A 17,970-nucleotide genomic window follows, 5' to 3' on the forward strand; every position below is an offset into this window, starting at 1 on the left:
TGCTTTAGTGAGGCACCCACACGGGGGAGCACAGAAATTGTGAAGCCGGTTTAAAGCGAGTCAGTGAATAGATTAGTGCATTTGGCATCAGAGGACCCGAGTTCAAATGTGCCGCTTAGCACCCGGTGTGACCCCGGACAAGCCTTGGCCTTTGCTGTCCTCAGCTGTAAAAGAGGTGCCCTGGGCAGCTCCAAGGTCCCTTCCAGTTCCAGCTACTCCCTGCGAGGTAAAATATTAATAAAAGCTGAACACAGGAGGGAAGAGAAGTGAACATAGCAAATCGAAAATAGCAAAAAGAAGAGGGGGAAATGGGCTTTGGACCAATGTTATTTTTGTCAGGTGAAATATAGGAATTGAGACAGCAATAACCATTGTACATGAAACCTGAGGAACAAATATAACAGTCTCAAAATATAATAGCAACTGATTTCTTTTCCTTTCTGATTTAGTTCCTACACCTTCATCTCCTACATCTTTTCTTCTTCTTCTTCTTCTTCTTCTTCTTCTTCTTCTTCTTCTTTTCTTCTTCTTCTTCTTTCTTCTTCTTCTTCTTCTTCTTCTTCTTCTTCTTCTTCTTCTTCTTCTTCTTCTTCTTCTTCTTCTTCTTCTCTTCTTCTTTTCTTCTTCTTCTTCTTCTTTCTTCTTCTTCTTTCTTCTTCTTCTTCTTTCTTCTTTTCTTCTTCTTCTTCTCCTTCTCTTCCTCCTTCTCCTCCTCCTTCTCCTCCTCCTCCTCTTCCTCCTCCTCCTCCTCCTCCTCCTCCTCCTCCTCCTCCTTCTCTTCCTCTCTCCCTCTGTCTCTTTCTGTCTCTGTCTCTGTGTGTGTATGTTTCTGTCTCTCTCTGTCTTTGTCCCTATTTCTCCTCTCTCCCTCCTTCTCTCTCCCTTTCTCTCTCTCTTTTTCTCTTTTTTCTCTCTCTTTCTCTCCCTCTTCCCTCCCTCCCTCCTTTCCTGTCCTCCCTCTCTCCCTCTCTGACTTTCTGTTTCTGTCTCTATCTGTTTTTCTGTCTCTCTTTTCTCTCTCTCCTCTGCCTCTGTCTTTCTGTTTCTGTTTCTGTCTCTCCTGTGGGTATCTCTCTGTCTCTCTGGCTCTATATCTCTCTGTTTCTCTCTCTCTCTCTCTCTTTGTCTCTCTGTGTATGTCTCTACATGTATGCCTGCCTATCTCTCTCAACTAAGATGAAAGACATCAAGAAAGGGAAGGAAATAGTTTGGGATGGAGATATAGCAGCAAAACATTTGTAGATGCTTTTTGTTTTTGAGGAAGACGCTAAGATTACTAAAGTCCCAGGGTATAAAGATGAAACAACTGCTTGACTTTCCTCGGATGAGGAATCTGAGTTAACAGTAAACTAAGTCAAGCATCCATCCTTCTCTGAGGCAGCTGGGCACGGGAGCAGCTCTGCCATTGATTTTCCTCCAGCCCATTTGCAGGATCACTCCACAGCCATGTGATTAGTAAATTTAAACCTTTCTCACAAATCACTTATAGGCTCCACAGTGTGTATTACAATCGAATACTCAGGAAGCCCAACTCCCAATTTAGAGTCCATCTTATTATTAGACTGGTATAAAGTGTCTACGAGATGATGCACTGCAGAAATACAGACACCAAAGTTATTTAGACTTGCATATGTTACTGCCACAATGAGGGCCAAATACCCTAGGGGGATATTTCTGCTGTCTCAGTTTAAGAAATCTATTTGCCATTTTTACTGTCTCAGCAGTATATGTAAATAAAGGGTTGTTATAGTGCCATAATTCCCAAATGATGGGCACTAACTATACTTCAGTAGTTCTATAAACCAGCCCATTATGACAAGTCATGGCCAGTTTTTCACCAGGCAAAACAATTCTGCTAGTATGAGCCATCTATGATATAAAAAAGGAGCATATAATTAAATCGGGTTGAAATAGAACTCCACTCCATGTCAAATGCTAGTTACACAACCACAAATTGTAATATACTTTTAACGATGGCAGGACATTGTGTTTGCTGGCATTGCTACCAGAACCCACAGTGGGTTTCCTTTAAAAAAAAAAAAAAAAGTAATAAGAAGGCTAAAAAGCCTGAACTCCACTTTTACCCTTATATTTTATTATTCTCTTAACAATATTGTTATTAAGGTTTTTCCCCCTAGATAATAAATCGTCAGTTCTTATCTTCCTTATGCATAACAGCTGACTTTCTCCTAAGAACAGAACTTCAGCTAGGTAGCACAGTGGATAGAATTGGGCCCCAGGTTAAGGACCCCTGTTCTGGGTCTTGTTTCTCTTCTAAGTAAATTGAGGGGATTTTACTAGATGGCCCCTGGGATTTCTTTCACTACTAAATCAATGATCCCTTTCAACTATAAATCCTGTTATCACACATAGCCAAATTGGACAAAAGTGAGAGGATAGTGACTTGCCTTCTAGCACAATCAACAATCAACAACCATTTTTATTTGTTTACTATACAACAAATACTCAAATTAAGTCAAAAAATGTCCCTGCCCATAGGGAGCTCACATTTTAATGGGACAGACAACATGAAATAACTAGGTCCATAGAAGATAGAGGGAAAGGCATTAATAACTGGAGGAACTTGAAGAGATCTCCTACTGAAAGTTGGATTTCAGCTGAATCTTGAAGAAAGCCAGAAAGACTAAGAAGCAGAAGTGAGCAGGTCAATTCTTGGCACCATGGTATCTATCTGTATAGAATTGAGACATGGAAACAGATCTTTGCTGTCTCTGAGCCAGTCTGGAAAAGGAAAATAAAATGTGAGGAGACCAGAAAGGTAAGAAGGGAGTAAATGCCAAGCACAAAACTCAAGGAGAGAGTTTCTCTCAAAGCCATTCCAGTTTCTAGAATACTTCCTGTTTTGACACCTTGATGTTTGCAGAGAGAAGAAAAAGGAGTCATATACAATCTTTGTCAATTCTTTTACAGTGAAGACTTTCTGCTAAGCATGCATACCTTGTCAGCAAACACATTAAAATAGGCGCAAGAACATTTCCCAGTATCATGCACTGAAAAAGGAGCCAGCAACTCATTTCTTAATTCAGACCCACGGGTACATGGCTATATAATTGCATGGTGACTTAAGATAAAACAGAATTCTTGTTCGATGTTAGCTAGAGGTAAAACAGGGAGAAGTAAAAAACAATGGGAGAGACCTTTTTCTGAGAAAGAAAGAAAAATCTTCTAGTAATTTCCTCAAGGGGCTCTCCAAAGACCTGATTGGAATAGAGGAATCCTTGCCCTACTAAACAAACAGTGAGAGCCTGTATATTTATTTAAATAGGAAGTCTCAGCAGGAAGAAATAAGATGAGAGAACTAGAAATGTGATGATATCCACAAGCATCCTCTCATTTAAGTTTTAATAATTTGACCATGCAGTTATTGTTTCTAAGCCTACATTGTTTATTCCTCCAGAATCCAGAGTATTTAAATGGTCTACATAAATCACCAATTTTCCCCCATTCCAATGCCCAGTCTTTATGCATCTAAAAATGTTAGAAAAGTAGACTTTTCCTGCCCTGTTATTAAAATACAGTGCCCCTCAATCAGTGTTTCTTCTAGAATGTTACTCTGGGACAGTATTGGGTCCTTAAAAATGAACCATAAGTAGGACACAATTATTTTTTAAGGAGCTACTCCCTTCCATCATCACTCTACAGGCCTAAAATCAAATCTTTGGCATGTAGAGCAGAGAGGCTAGAAGCTGTGTATATAACCTTGGAATGAGGCACTCAGCAAGTTTGACCAATGCTTATAAGTCTAGCTGTCCCAGCAGCTAGCCGCAGGACACATATGAAGCTGCAGCAGCCAGCAGCCAGAGCCCAGAAAGCTGGCTTGTAATAAGAACATAAATATGGCCTTTTGCATCAGCCACAGAGGGAAAGCTCCTTCTGAGCAGAACCTCAAAATGATACGTGTTGCATAAACATGAGCTGGAAATAGCAGCAAGCACTGTGGCAGGGAAATGGCTCATAGCCAGAGTGACCTCTGCCTTCCTATCCCCACAGCCAGGGAGCATGCTGTTCAGCAGAAAACTGGCAGAGCTCTGAACAAGGAGACCTTAGTCCCCCACTCCTCTGTCCTCCCCTGACTCAGTTGTGTCCCTAAGAAGCAAAAAAGTAACTGGTGAGGTGGCAATTTAGTAAGTGGGCCCAGTAAAGCAATCTCAATGGAAGAAGCAGACTCTAGGACATTTGTATGAGGGTCTGGATGCCTAATTCTCTCTGTTCAGCTAAAAGTGAAACAAGATTGAATTTGGTAGATTTTTGTCTTTTTTAGGCATATTAATGCTCCTTTTTTTGTTCACAATCCTATAATGTCCCACTGACTTCCACCTTTGCAATGAATGAATGAAAAAGCATTGTTATAAATAAGTACAATCAAGCAAAATAAATCCACACATTGGCCACATGTAAAAATGTACATCTCATTTAGCTGCCATTTCATTATCAATGCTTTACCATCAAAACTTCTGTAATTATGATTAATCACTGCCTTTCAGTTCTGAAGTCTTTTTTTTATTATTATTATAGCTTTGTATATACAAAATATATGCATAGGTAATTTTTCAATATTGACCCTTGCAAAAATTTCTGTTCCAACTTTTCCCCTCCTTCCCTCTACCCCCTCCCCTGGATGGCAGGAAGTCCCACACATGTTAAATATGTTAAAGTATATATTAAATATAATATATGTATACATATTAATACAGTTATCTTGTTGCACAAGAAAGGTTGGATTTAGTTCTGAAGTCTTTCAGTGTAGTTTTTCTTTACATTGTTTTGATTGTCATGTAAGCTACTCTCCTGGTTCTGCTGACTTTGTATCAGTTCATATCAGCCTTGCCAAGTTTCTCCAATTTCTTCGCATTTATCATTTCACAGGGTACAATAACATTCTATTATAATCTCATACCTGTTTGTTCAAGCTACTTCCCAGTTAATAAGCAGCAATTTTTCTTCCATAGTTTTACATCATAAGAAATGCTGCTATAAATAGTTTTTTAGTATTTGGGAAGAGTTTTGGTTCTTAAGAAATTATTGAGTTTGTTGTTTTTCTTTTAATCTTGATTCTTGATTCTGTCTCCAGACTATACTAAACCTGAGCAGACCTACAAATTTGCCATCAGGTATCTTGATAAATGTAATGCTTGGAGTCCTGGCAACTGATAAGATCCCCGGCAAGTTGGTAAACAGATGGAGAAAGAAAAGTGGTTTTCTCTTTAGAATACTAAATTAAAAATTAAAAGTCAGATGTAGTATTTATCTATTTTGGGGGGCAGTTTGGCATAGTGGCTAAAGAACAAGTATTAGAATCAGAAAGGTCTAGATTTAAAGCCCACTTCAAATATTAGTTTTGTGACCTTGGACAAATCAACATTTCTGAGCCTCAGTGTTCTTATTTGTAAGATAGAGGTATTAATGGCATTAACCTTACAAGGTTACTCACATAATGTCTATGAAGCATTTTATAAACCTATTAAACTATAAATATCAGATATTTAAATATTGAATTTTGTTGCTAGTGGAGCCAGAATTTTCTGGGTGATGTTGAATATGTCACATCCCTATGCCCCTGCTAGAAAATAGAAAGAAAACATTTTTTCCAACTCATTTTTTGGGTGACATTGAGTACATTTCATCCTTCTTCTCTGCTTGATGATAGGAATAAAATTTTTCCATATACCCTTAACTGAGTGTAGGCCTTTCTCATGTGAGATCCATGAAATCTTGAAGGTTCTTTGAGAGAACAGGTCTTGGTTTCTACAGAACTTGAAAAAAAAAGTGCTTTCCCAAGTGAAACTCATGTTAGTTTGGGTATGAGTATTTATATTCCCAGCCATATGAGACCAGGGTCCTAGATGATCATAGAGGGAAATTTATGCTTTTCCATTTTATCCAGAGATACTACCTTGAGAGCCATCTTCTTTCTCTGCATTGTTCTTAAAAATTGAAAATAAAAGTGGAATGACAAATAAAAATCAGTATTGGAAGTTGGCCCCACTACATAAGAATGATTTAGAAGGAGAGAGCGCCACTGACAAAGGAGTAGTTATAGATTAGCTATACATTTGTAGTTTCAAAAAATGCAAAAAAAAAACATTGAGTTTTTAGGGTAGCTTTTCCTAATGGACTAAATTCATCATTCATGCAATAGGAAAGTCTCAAGGTGACAATGTTAGTAAAGCTATTAACAGACAAAACTCATTTTAGAATATATACATGATGATGTAATATGGACCTATATGTGTATATGTGTAATGGGCTGAAGCTCAAGTTGATGCACTGAGGTCCCAAGCACGTGAGGCTAAATGGTAATTGGAGCATACTCTATTAAGATATATGCTTGGAGAAAGAATGGCCCCGCCCACTCTTTGTGCAAGTCCTGATGTGTTGTATAGGAAATGACGATGGAGGCAGAACGGTGGAGAGAGAAGCAGAGAGAGACTGCTGGCTGGTTCCTGTCACAGTTTCTCACATTGCTGTCGCGATCCCCCTTCACCTCTGCTGGCTGCCATCTTGTTGCAGCTGCTCACATTGCGATTGCGATCCTTCTTCACTTCCAAAAAGAATAAAGATGGAAGATTTTCCCCTAACCTGAATTCCTGACTCCAGCTGATTTTAAATACGCGGTCATCACATATATGTATGTGCATATACATATGTATATCGTGTGCTTTAAGTATATATGTATATACATATAAAGTGTTCAGAAGAACATGCTGGAAACTGCGGACATAAAGACTCCTCATGTTTAGTTCCCTCACATTTCACAAACAGCTTCCAATTCCTCAGTAAACTGTTGGAGGACAAGCCCCATTTGCATTATGTGAGATGTGAGCCAGTTAGCACACACAGGGAAAGTTCCAGGTCTCCCTTTAGTGTGCTTTCATTTTGTAGGGTTTACATGGCTTTTGAATTTAGTCCCTCTTTGTGTTTGAAAAGAAACAAGGGGAAAAAAAAAAATGATCAGAGTAATTAAAAGTTGAAATGGCCTAACTAATCATGAGGCCATCTGTGTCAGTGTGAGCTCATTCCCCGGGCACACTGTCTGCTTTATCCAGACTTGTGTTCAATGTCCCAAGTGATACTTCTGCTACCACTTTCCTTAGAAGACTAATTAATAGTCTCACTGACAGGAGGGTTTTTTCCCCTTGACATTCAGCCTAAAATTAAAGAGGGAAAATCTTTGCAGCTTTCCATTGTTTGGTATATGAGAAAGAGCCTACTTTAGATTTGAGATTTACCTCAAGATGGCCCTTGACAGCCATGGAAGCATTGACATAAAATGTTTAGGTTTTTTTCCCAGCAAATGCCTTAGTTGATTGCCATCTTCAGAACCAAATTATTTGTTGCAGTTAGCATTTTTTTCCATTTTTGTGGTAGAGTGTATGTGTATATGTATGTGTGTGTGTGCATGCACATGGATCAAAACAGCCAGAAATTCCCAAAATGATTCAACCATTTCCTACTGAGACAAAATCAAATAGAGGCTTGAAGCTACAACCTAAATAAATCAGACTAAAGAAACTGCTGATGTCTTGGAAGAAGGACAGATAAATTATCCCGATTCTCTCTGCATACTATATCTACCAGAACATTGCTGATCCTAACCCATGCAGATATATTATGGCATTTTATGGATTTTGAAAATATTTTCTTTGTACAAAGAAAGAGTCCATGTGGGCACAGATTTCCACAGACACTTATAACTTCTGTAAATGGATTTTTAAGGTAGGAGTTTGGGAAGTATGCTTTTCATTTTGTCAGGATTCAATGAAACAAGCTTAGGAAATGATTATTTCATTTCCCTCAACTCTACCAGTAATTAGTAAGGACTACATATTCAGAGTATTCCCTTACACCCCTTCATTCTAGGAGAAATGTAGGGTTTTCTTGCAATCATATTTCTACTTTGTATTTACAAAAGGGGAATGAACTAGTTGTAGTCAAATAAAGCCTGAGCATCTCTTGACATTCTTTTTCCTGTTCTAGTGTTTCATATTGACATATTGTGGCACCTGGGAATAACATGGAACAACCTTGCTGGGTTTTCTTATCATAGTGGTTATTTAATGTTTATTTAGCACCCACGTGGGTTGTCCAGGTTGGGCTATCTCATTGTCTCTCAGCCCAGTGTACTATGAGCTAAGGGAATTAACTAATTCACTTCCCTGGGGATCCATGATAAGAAACTAAGGAAAAGCTGAGCAAACAGCAAATGTGGCTTGTCACTGTCAGTGCAGAATGGTAGCATCTTCCCTCTGGCATCAGGAGCAAGATGGCTCTAGAGCTATACCACACAAGGAAGCCATTGTGGCCATGGAACTGAGTTTTCTATTAATGAATAGCAGAATCTAGACTTTTAGAAACGGATCATGTTGCTTCATGATTATCTGGATTCTTCTAGTCAAACAGTAGAACAAGAACATCTCCCTTTGTTTTTGTTTTACTTTTTTAAAAAGAAACAACATGATACTGTGATAATACTAAGAGACAGCACTATAAAATAGTAGTGCCTTAAGATTTGCAGAACATTTTGCATATGTCCTCTCATTTGATCACATTTTAATACATTTTAATTGGGGTAAGTAGGTGCCTGTTTATATACGTGTCTATATGTCTATATGTATATAGTATTTTATAAAATATGCATATATTTATATACATATATATACTTACAAAGTATATATATAAAGTGTGTATATACATACATATATGTATATATACAGCGCCTTATAAAGTCACTCCATGTTTGTCTATGTATAGTCTTTCTATATATGTCTGTCTTTTTATACACATTAGTCTTTATACATGTCTATGTATATGTAAATATACACAAGCATATTTATGTGTATAAAATGTTTTAAATGAAAAACTTCTCATAATTTTGTAATTCTCCCCTCTCTTTAAAATGCCTTCTCCTTCCCTCTTTGACTATTGAATTCCTACATACCCTTTAAAATCTAGCTTAAATAGTATCTCTGGAATGATGAAGGGAAACCTTTTCCTATCCCCCAGCAGAAATTAATCTTTCCCCCATGTGCCTCCTCACTGTGGAATGAATATGTGTGTGAGTATGTATGTATGTGCTTGAGTGTGCTTCTAACTATCTCTTCTTATCTGTCTCAGCTCCCTCCTAGTTTATGTGTTTCCAAAAGTTTCAGTAATTTCTGAATTTAATAATTTAATACATTCTAAGTAAACACCATCTAAGGCCCTTCAATAATTGCCTTTAACTCTTTTCAGTGAAGTCTTCAGTCATGAAGTTACCAAAAAACTCATCCAGTCCAATCTCTTCATTTTATAGATGAGGAAACTAAAGTACATAGAGGTTAAATGATTTTTTGAGCTCATGGGATAAAATATTATTAAAAAAATTTCTAGAACACAGACCTCCTAATTCTCAACTCCCATATATTCTGTACTTCTGCAAGTCAGAAAGACTTTTGGGTATCATGTAATTCTATACTTCCATATCAATGCAATCAATCAAATACCTTAAGGCTACTTTATTGGGTATTTATTATCTGATTGATTATTCTCTAAGTTGGTAAGGCAAAAACATTTTCCATATTGGAAAAACAAGTTACGCACGTAATAATTAACTAATTCTTTATGTCGTTTGCTTATTACATAACACTTTTCCTTCCATCACATAAAGAAATCAGAAAACTCACCTTCCCTTCAAATTTTATTTGTTTATACTGGTTTGTTAATGCTCTTTGGATTTTACAGCCTAGCCATTTTCTGATTCTATAATAACAGTAACTAACATTATATAACGCTTACTATGTGCCAGACACAATACTAAGCACTTTACAAATACTTTCTCATTTGATCCTCACAATCACCTTGGGAGGTGAATTCTGTTATTATTACCATTTTACTGATTTAAAAAAAAAAAAACTGGGCTGAAGAGGTTAAGTGACTCATTCAGAGTCACTCAACTTGTTTGTGTTTGAATTTAGGTCTTTTTGATTCTAAGGTGCAGGGCTCTATCCACTATGTCATTCAGATGACCCTTGAAACCTCATTTTAACAAGGAAAACCATGGAGTAAAATAATGAACACATCTGAATTATAAGCAACATTCTGCCCCCTCTCTAATTAGGAGAAAAAGTAGTGTTTCATCATATGTTCTCTGGAGCCAAGCTTGATCATTACAATTAATGTTAATTCAACTGTTATTTTGTGTTATATTCATTTACATGAATTGTAATCACAGTATATGGTTATCCTGATTCTACTTTCTTTACTCTGAATCAGTTCATGCAGATCTTCCTAAACTAAGCAGAGGTCCTTCCTCATATTGATTCTTTTTTTTGATATAATAATATCTCGTTATACTCATGTATGACAGTTTTTCCAGCCATTCCCCAATGAACAAAGTATTTAGTTTCTAGTTTTTTTTTTTATGTGTGTATGGTAAATAATTACATTTATTTTGAAAATATATTTATTTCTTTTCATAACTTATTAATTGAAAACAATCTTAGTTTTATATATTTACATATTTTATATATTTATGTTTTAATTCCTTATACATACTAAATATCAGACTTTTGCTAAAGATATTTGATGAAAAGATTTTTATTGGCCAATATTCTAATTCTTGTTGAATTCATTTAATTTGTATAAAAGTTTTTAATTTTACGTAATAAAAATTGTCTCTTTTTTTCTGTTCTACCTCTCTTCCTTGTTTACTTAAGAATTCTTCCCTTGACCATAGATCTAAGAATTAACTTCTCGTTGTCTTCTAATTTATCACATTCGCTATTTGGAGTTTATCATAATATATGATGCAAGGTGTTATTCTAAACTGCTGTTGAGTTTTCCCAATGTTTCTTACTGAATTGGGAATTCTTCCCCAAATACTTTCCCTTTGGGCATTTATCAAACATTGAACTATTTTACTATGTCAGTTGTTTCTGGGTTTATTTCAACAATTCAGTCTTCTACATTTTAGCTGGTCTAAATGATGCCTGCTTTATAATATAATTTGAAATCAGGTATTATCAGGACCCCTCCTTCATTGATTTTCTTCCTTCATGATTTTCTTGGAATCTTGATTTTTTGTCATTTCAAATAAATTCTGTTGTTAATTTTCCTAGTTCTCTCAAGTAAGCCCTTCCCAGTTTGATTAGCATAACACTAAATCACCATTTCTTCTAAACTGGCACAACCCATTCATGAGTAAATGATTTAATTGTATTGTTTACCTTTCTAGCATTGTCTTATACAATTTATTTCAAGTATTCTATACACCCTGCAAAACAAGATAAATCATTTAAGCTGCAAATTAATGTTACTCATGCCCTGAGATAAATTAGAATAATAAAAGCTTTTGTTTTTATATAGTACTTATATTAGATCATCTTCATTGGTCCTTACAGCCAATCTATAGAATAGCCAGAGTAGAGATTCTAATCTCTATTTTAATAAGCATTATAAAGCCGAAAGTACAGCACATTTTTCTCAGTGTTTTTTCAGTGTTGCACAATTTGTAATGGACATAGATGGGATTGAAATCTGGCTCTTCTGACTGCTAAATGTGCTGTTTATCTTAACCTTGCTTCTAACTAGGACCTAGGAAAAATTACTTAATTTGTCTGAACCTTAGTTTTATCACTTAAAGGGATAAGTTAGATCATCATAGGATCTCAGTTCCAAAATTCTAAATTTCTAGGAAAGAAAAGGTCTCTTCAAAAGTATCATATCAAAATAAATAAATAAATAAATGATTTTGCCTTCCATAAGGTCAAAACCCTCACCTTTGAGTTTTACTTGCACCTCCTTGCAAAAAATCTATTTGGAGTAATAACTAGAGAGAAAACATTAGAATTAACTCAGCCTCTGAATATACACAGCTGTGTTCATGGAATGTTCTGGTCTTTTGTTTCCCCAGGCTATCAATGTACCTGTCTCTCACAATTCACTGGAAGGAACTGTGAGTCAGAGATTACAGCCTGCTTCCCAAATCCTTGTCGGAATGGGGGGTCTTGCGACCCAATAGGAAACACCTTCATCTGCAACTGTAAAGTTGGGCTTACTGGTGTCACGTAAGTGAATCATCCTTGGTGGCATTTAGGTGGCAGGACGGCCTCAGAAAAGCCTGAAGTATAATTCTCTAGGGCCTACAAATTGCTAGCACAACAATAACCATAGCTGGTATTTATATGGCACTCTAAGATTGGCAAGACCCTTTACATACCTGACCTCATTTGATTCTTGCAGCAAATTTGTGGAGTAGGTGGTTTTCCATTTTGTGTTTGAGATATCTGTATTCTAGTCAAAAATAATCATTCCTTATGTATTCATACTCCCAATTTTTTAGGAATTGATGGCCATTTGGATAGAAGCTGAAGTTAAGCTTAAATTATTTTTTTTTTCAGAGATGGGTCAAATGAACAGCATGTTTAGATTGAAATAGGATGCTCAGAATATTTGAGATATCGTGATGTAATGAAAAGATCTCTGGATCTGCATCAGGAAATCTGATTCAAATTTAGGCTCAGACATTGTGTGTGACCGTGGCAAGCTATTGAAGTTCTCTCAGCCTTAATTCATTTACCTCTAAAATGAAGATCATTGCCTACCTCAGAAATCCGTTGTAAAGAAAGTCACTTATAAACCTTCCAGTTATATAAAAATGTGAATTATTATTTATTATATTATAAGCACAAACCACTTTGAAATCTCCTTGATCATTCCTAAGTATCCATATATATGTGGATAACATATTCTGATTATAAACCTTTCTTTTGTAGTCATTATAGCAAACCGGATATATACTAGATAGCTCTCTATTGGCCTACTTTGAATTATTATGTGTAATTCACTGTATATAATGTCATTAAAGCAACCAAATTACATTTCTTTTCATATTTCTATGATTTCAATTCCTTATTAATTTAGACTGTCCTTTTCTCCATTTGAACCCAATTAGTGAAATTTGACTATATAATGTTGACTTTACCAAAAACCACAGGGGATCAAGCCCTTTAAATAAATATACAACATCTGCTAAAATGGGCAAATAGAATGGGTATGTATGTGGGTGTGTAGCCCACATACCCACACACATATAGATAGAGAGATAGATCAAGGTAAGTATTAATATGGATCAGATTACATTAAAAATAAAAAAAAAATTGATATAATTACTTTTTTTAAAATTCCTTAAGAAATGTTCCCATTCTTCGAGTATTTTGGGGAAGGGGAGTATTAAATATTAGGCAGAGGGTGACTTTAAAAATCTCTAATTAGTTTCCAATCATCACTGTTTTTTTGGGGGGGATTCTTTTCTTATGTTCCTAAAGGTGTGAGGAAGACATCAATGAATGCGACAGAGAAGAATGTGAAAATGGGGGTTCCTGTGTCAATGTATTTGGCTCTTTCCTCTGTAACTGCACCCCAGGTTATGTGGGCCAGTACTGTGGGCTCCGACCAGTGGTGGTTCCCAACATCCAAGCTGGCCACTCCTATGTTGGAAAGGAAGAACTCATTGGAATTGCCGTGGTTCTGTTTGTCATCTTTGTTTTAATTGTCTTGTTTATCATTTTCCGCAAGAAAGTCTTCCGCAAGAACTATTCCAGGAACAATATCACTCTGGTCCAGGACCCAGCCACTGCGGCACTACTGAATAAAAGCAATGGGATTCAGTTCAAGAACTTAAGGGGGGGTGGGGACAGCCGGAACATCTACCAGGAGGTTGGCCCCCCGCAAGTCCCCGTGCGCCCAATGGCCTACACCCCTTGTTTCCAGAGCGATTCTAGGAACAACCTGGACAAGATCGTCGATGGGCTTGGTGTGGAGCACCAGGAGATGACCACATTTCATCCTGAGTCACCCCGAATATTAACTGCCAGGCGGGGAGTGGTGGTGTGCAGCGTGGCTCCCAATCTCCCAGCTGTCTCCCCTTGTCGTTCTGATTGTGATTCCATCAGGAAAAGTGTCTGGGATGCAGGAACAGAGAGTGAGTGGAAGCTGGTGGTGGTGGAAATACTTGTGGGAGATGGGCTTCCTTTCACCGACCATTGAGCCACTAAAAGGTCATCACACTAAATTTGAACTCAAATGGTTCCAAATTCATACATTTTTTTCTTTTTCTATTAGCAGATTTCTTTTAGTTTAAAAATAAACAAAAAGCTACATTTTTTACACTGAACATAATTTAATCTTTTCTTGCTGAACTCTAATCATCATTATCAAGGTCAGTGATTAAATGGCGCCATGGATGTGCCTGGTTCATTACTACATAGCCTCAGGGTCACTGATATGGGTCACAAACATTTAAACACTTAAGGAGAGAAGTATAATCCATAATTCAAGAGTTGAGGTAGTGCCTTGAATGTCACATTGGCTCCAATTAGATATCCAGGTAAATGGACAATAAATTAGTCAGAAAAATGGTTGAAGATGAACTTTAACTCATCTGTCATTACAATGGATTTTTTTTTTCCCATAGAAAAAGCCAATTCTGATTCTGATTTTACAATATATAATCAATTTTAAATGACAAGTTACTATAACACTTTAGCTAGGTTTACTTACTTGTTTTGCCTAATGTAGTTAGGATTTTCTTAACTAGTCTTGTGGTTCTCCATGCCACTGAAAAAGACTAAGCTTGTTAGTTTATTGAGTTCTTAATTGCATGCTACTATGCTTGTTTCCCTGCTCAATTCTTTTTTTTTTCTTTTTTCCTTCTCTCCCATATCAAGAAGTAGAACAAAGAGGCCAGTAAGGATTTCTTCTAATTAAATTCACTTTAATATTTATTAGGCACCTGCTGTATATGTGCAAAGTCATAGTACTAGGTGCTTATCAGTTCCCATGAGTTCAATTATCATCTCTATGCTGATAATTCTCAGATCTACTCATCCAGTTCTGACTTCTCTCCTGATCTCACGTTCCAATTGCCAATTGGGCATCTTCAGACTTCCCATAAACATATGAATCTCACCTTGCCCAAAACTAAACTCATTTTTGCTTCAAAATCTCCTTTTTCGGAACTTCCCTATTACTGTCAAGAGAGCACCATCCCCCCTCCCCCTTCCTCTTCCCCTCCTCCCTCCCTCTCTCCCTCTTCCCATTCCTCCCCATATCCAATCTCTTATCATGGCTCTTCAATTTTACCCTCTTAAAATCTCTCATAAACTCCTTGTTTTCTGCTCTGACACTGCTACCAGTTTGGTAGAGACCTTCAAGCCTCATTACGTCTTTCCCCACTGCTGTGAAAGTAATCTTCCAAAAGCATAGGCCTATGTCACTCCCTTACTCAATAAACTCCATTGGCTCCCTATTACATCCAGGATAAAATATAAAATTGTGTTAGACATTCAAAACTTTCACAATCTCTCCTCCCCCATCTTTCCAATTTTCTTTCAACTTACTCCCACTTTGGGTTAATGAGACTCTTTGCAGGTCCTCATAGAAAACTCTCATCTCACAACTCCAAATGTTTCTTTTCTTTGGGGGAAGGGGGTTAATTGCTTTATTTATTTATTTTTATCTTGCTGAGGCAATTGGGGTTAAGTGACTTGCCCAGGGTCATACAGTTAGGAAGTGTTAAGTATCTGAAGTCAGATTTAAACTCAGGTCCTCCTGACCTCAGGGCTGGTGCTCTATCCACTGCACCACCAAGCTGCCTCTAATTTTTGATTTTTAAATTTTTTCTCCACTACATATACAATTTTTTTTTACATTTTGAGTTCCAAATTACCTCCCTCCCTCTTTCCACTTTTCTCCCCTTAATAAAGCAAGTAATTTGATATAGATTATACATATTCAGTCATGCAAAACCTTTCCACATTAGCCATGTTCCAAATGAAAACACAGACAAAAAAAAAAAAAACTCCTAAAATAATAAAGTAAAAAAGTATCCTTTAATTGGCATTTATGCCCATCATTTCTTTCTTTGGAGGCATATGGCATTTTTCATCATAAAATCCTTGGGAATTGTCTCTGGGTGTTTTCAGAGGCTTTCCACTGTGCTTAGAATTTCCTCCATACTTATCTCCACCACCATACTTTACTGACTTCCTTCAAGTCCTTGCCCAAATCCCATCTTCCCAAAATCATTCAATTCTTTAATACTAGTATCTTTCATCTGTTGATTATTTCTAATTGATCAGATAGATAGGTAACTGTATTTGTATATAGTAGTTTCCTCCTTTCTCCCTCATTAGATTGTGTGCTCTTTAAAGGCAGGAACTATCTTTTGCTATTCCTTGATTCAGAACTTAGCACATAGAAGACATGGCTGACAATTGGGAATTCAGAGATAAATGTATAATCAAGGAGCTCACAGTCTAAAAGTGGAATAAGGCCCATACAAAAATAATAACAATTTTAATTTGTTTTACAGTTAGTTATGTAAGAGAGGTAGGCATCCACAAAGCACTATGAAGTCCAAAGCCAAAAAATGTGATGATCTTGGGCCGCAGCACTGCATTAACCCAGGACTTAAATCAGTCCAGGGTGGTGTTATGTGGGTCATGGGGCCTCAAGAGTTTGTGTTAAATTAATTCAATTTGAGAATACAAGGAAACCTCCTATATTTTCATTTCTGCTACTAGACTGTACCACTCTCATTCCCAGAGCTCACTGTATTCTTCTTTATGATAAATATAAACCATGTATATAGCTGTCCTTGTCAAAAACAGAGCTTAGGGGGTTTGGGGTTTTGTTTTGTTTTGTTTCCCAAAATGTGACTTCCTTCCTAGTGTTTCTTTGCTTTTATATTAGTAATTAATCCTATGCCACATCTTACTTGGGGTTTGTCTAATTGACAACAGATGCAGAAAAATAGTCCTTTCTGTGGGGACTAATTCCTGAGTCCAGAAAGAAGAGTGGATATTCCTTTTATTACAAGCCTGTGTCTCTACATACCATCACATAGTGCGATGATTTAAATCTTTTTCTGATGATCATTTCTTTTCCCTCTTTAATGTGACAGGTTTATTTCCAAAATATTCCTCAGGCCAAAACTCAGATTTCCCCCCAAAGTATTGTTGAGTTTTTATTTAATACATTGACTTCTTTGTTAAGGGTGGTAGAGTGTGCTGGAAAGACATTCTATAAGTGGCCAATTTGTTTTTCAGATGATGACAGGCTCAAGATATAGGTTGCTTTTATGGCTATTGTACTCCATCAAATAAGAAAATGACCCTATGGTGTTTGTGCATCTGTGTGCCCAGGATAAATCTGTACCTAAAGGAATAAGAGAGTGGGGATACAGAAAGCCTTTCTACCCCGTTTTCCCTTTTAACAAGCACAATTTATGAGAATTGTATAATTATTAAAGTTGGTGCTAGCCTGCCCTCTAGAGGCTGAACTGAAAATCTATCTGTTGATTGAAGTTTGGATAAATGTCATGACACTCTTGCCTATAAAATATTTATACTTTCCCCATTTTAAAAGTAATCTTGTTTAATCTACTGTTGACACCACATCAGTTCATGTAAATGATTTAAATGAACCTTGAATGGCTAAAAGCAAGCCAGTTCTTTTACTCCGGTCTCAGACTTCATTTAATTATAGTACTTTGAGGACAGAGCATCTACTTTTGGTTGTCAGCTATTTCGAAGCTCATTTACCCTGGGTTAAGAGTTTCAAATCCATAATGCAAATCACATGATTGATAGACCTTTACACCCAATAGCACAATCAATTTTCTCCTTTGGAAGTAAATCGTTTCTCTGACCAAATGAAAATAGAAGAGGGGAAAGAACCTGAAAAATAAAAATGAACTCTGGAAGTGGCAGGAACTGATACATGGACAGAATAAACCATTGCCATTTTGTTTTCTCTTTTTCCTGTCTTTGAAGACAAAGGTGTGGATGATGCTGAAGAAGTGACCTGTTTTGTGGGAAGTAATAAAGGCAGCAACTCGGAGGTTCAGTCCCTCAGCTCTTTCCAGTCTGATTCTGGAGATGATAATGGTAAGAAATCTTCAAGTTCATT

The 17,970-nt window shown here is 36.7% G+C and overlaps 1 protein-coding gene across 3 annotated transcripts in view; it reads left to right on the forward strand.

The window, feature by feature from the left end:
• FAT3 (FAT atypical cadherin 3) overlaps window positions 1-17,970 on the forward strand; it is a 537,424-nt gene that overhangs the window by 508,078 nt on the left and 11,376 nt on the right. For all 3 annotated transcript variants that reach the window (XM_051986799.1, XM_051986800.1, XM_051986801.1), the window contains 3 exons: window positions 11,912-12,065; window positions 13,326-13,981; window positions 17,835-17,948. In XM_051986799.1, coding sequence (XP_051842759.1) covers window positions 11,912-12,065; window positions 13,326-13,981; window positions 17,835-17,948 — 924 coding nt within the window. The remainder of the gene's footprint in view (window positions 1-11,911; window positions 12,066-13,325; window positions 13,982-17,834; window positions 17,949-17,970) is intronic.

This window comes from Antechinus flavipes, chromosome 3 (assembly GCF_016432865.1).
Source record: "Antechinus flavipes isolate AdamAnt ecotype Samford, QLD, Australia chromosome 3, AdamAnt_v2, whole genome shotgun sequence".
NCBI lineage: Eukaryota > Metazoa > Chordata > Mammalia > Dasyuromorphia > Dasyuridae > Antechinus > Antechinus flavipes.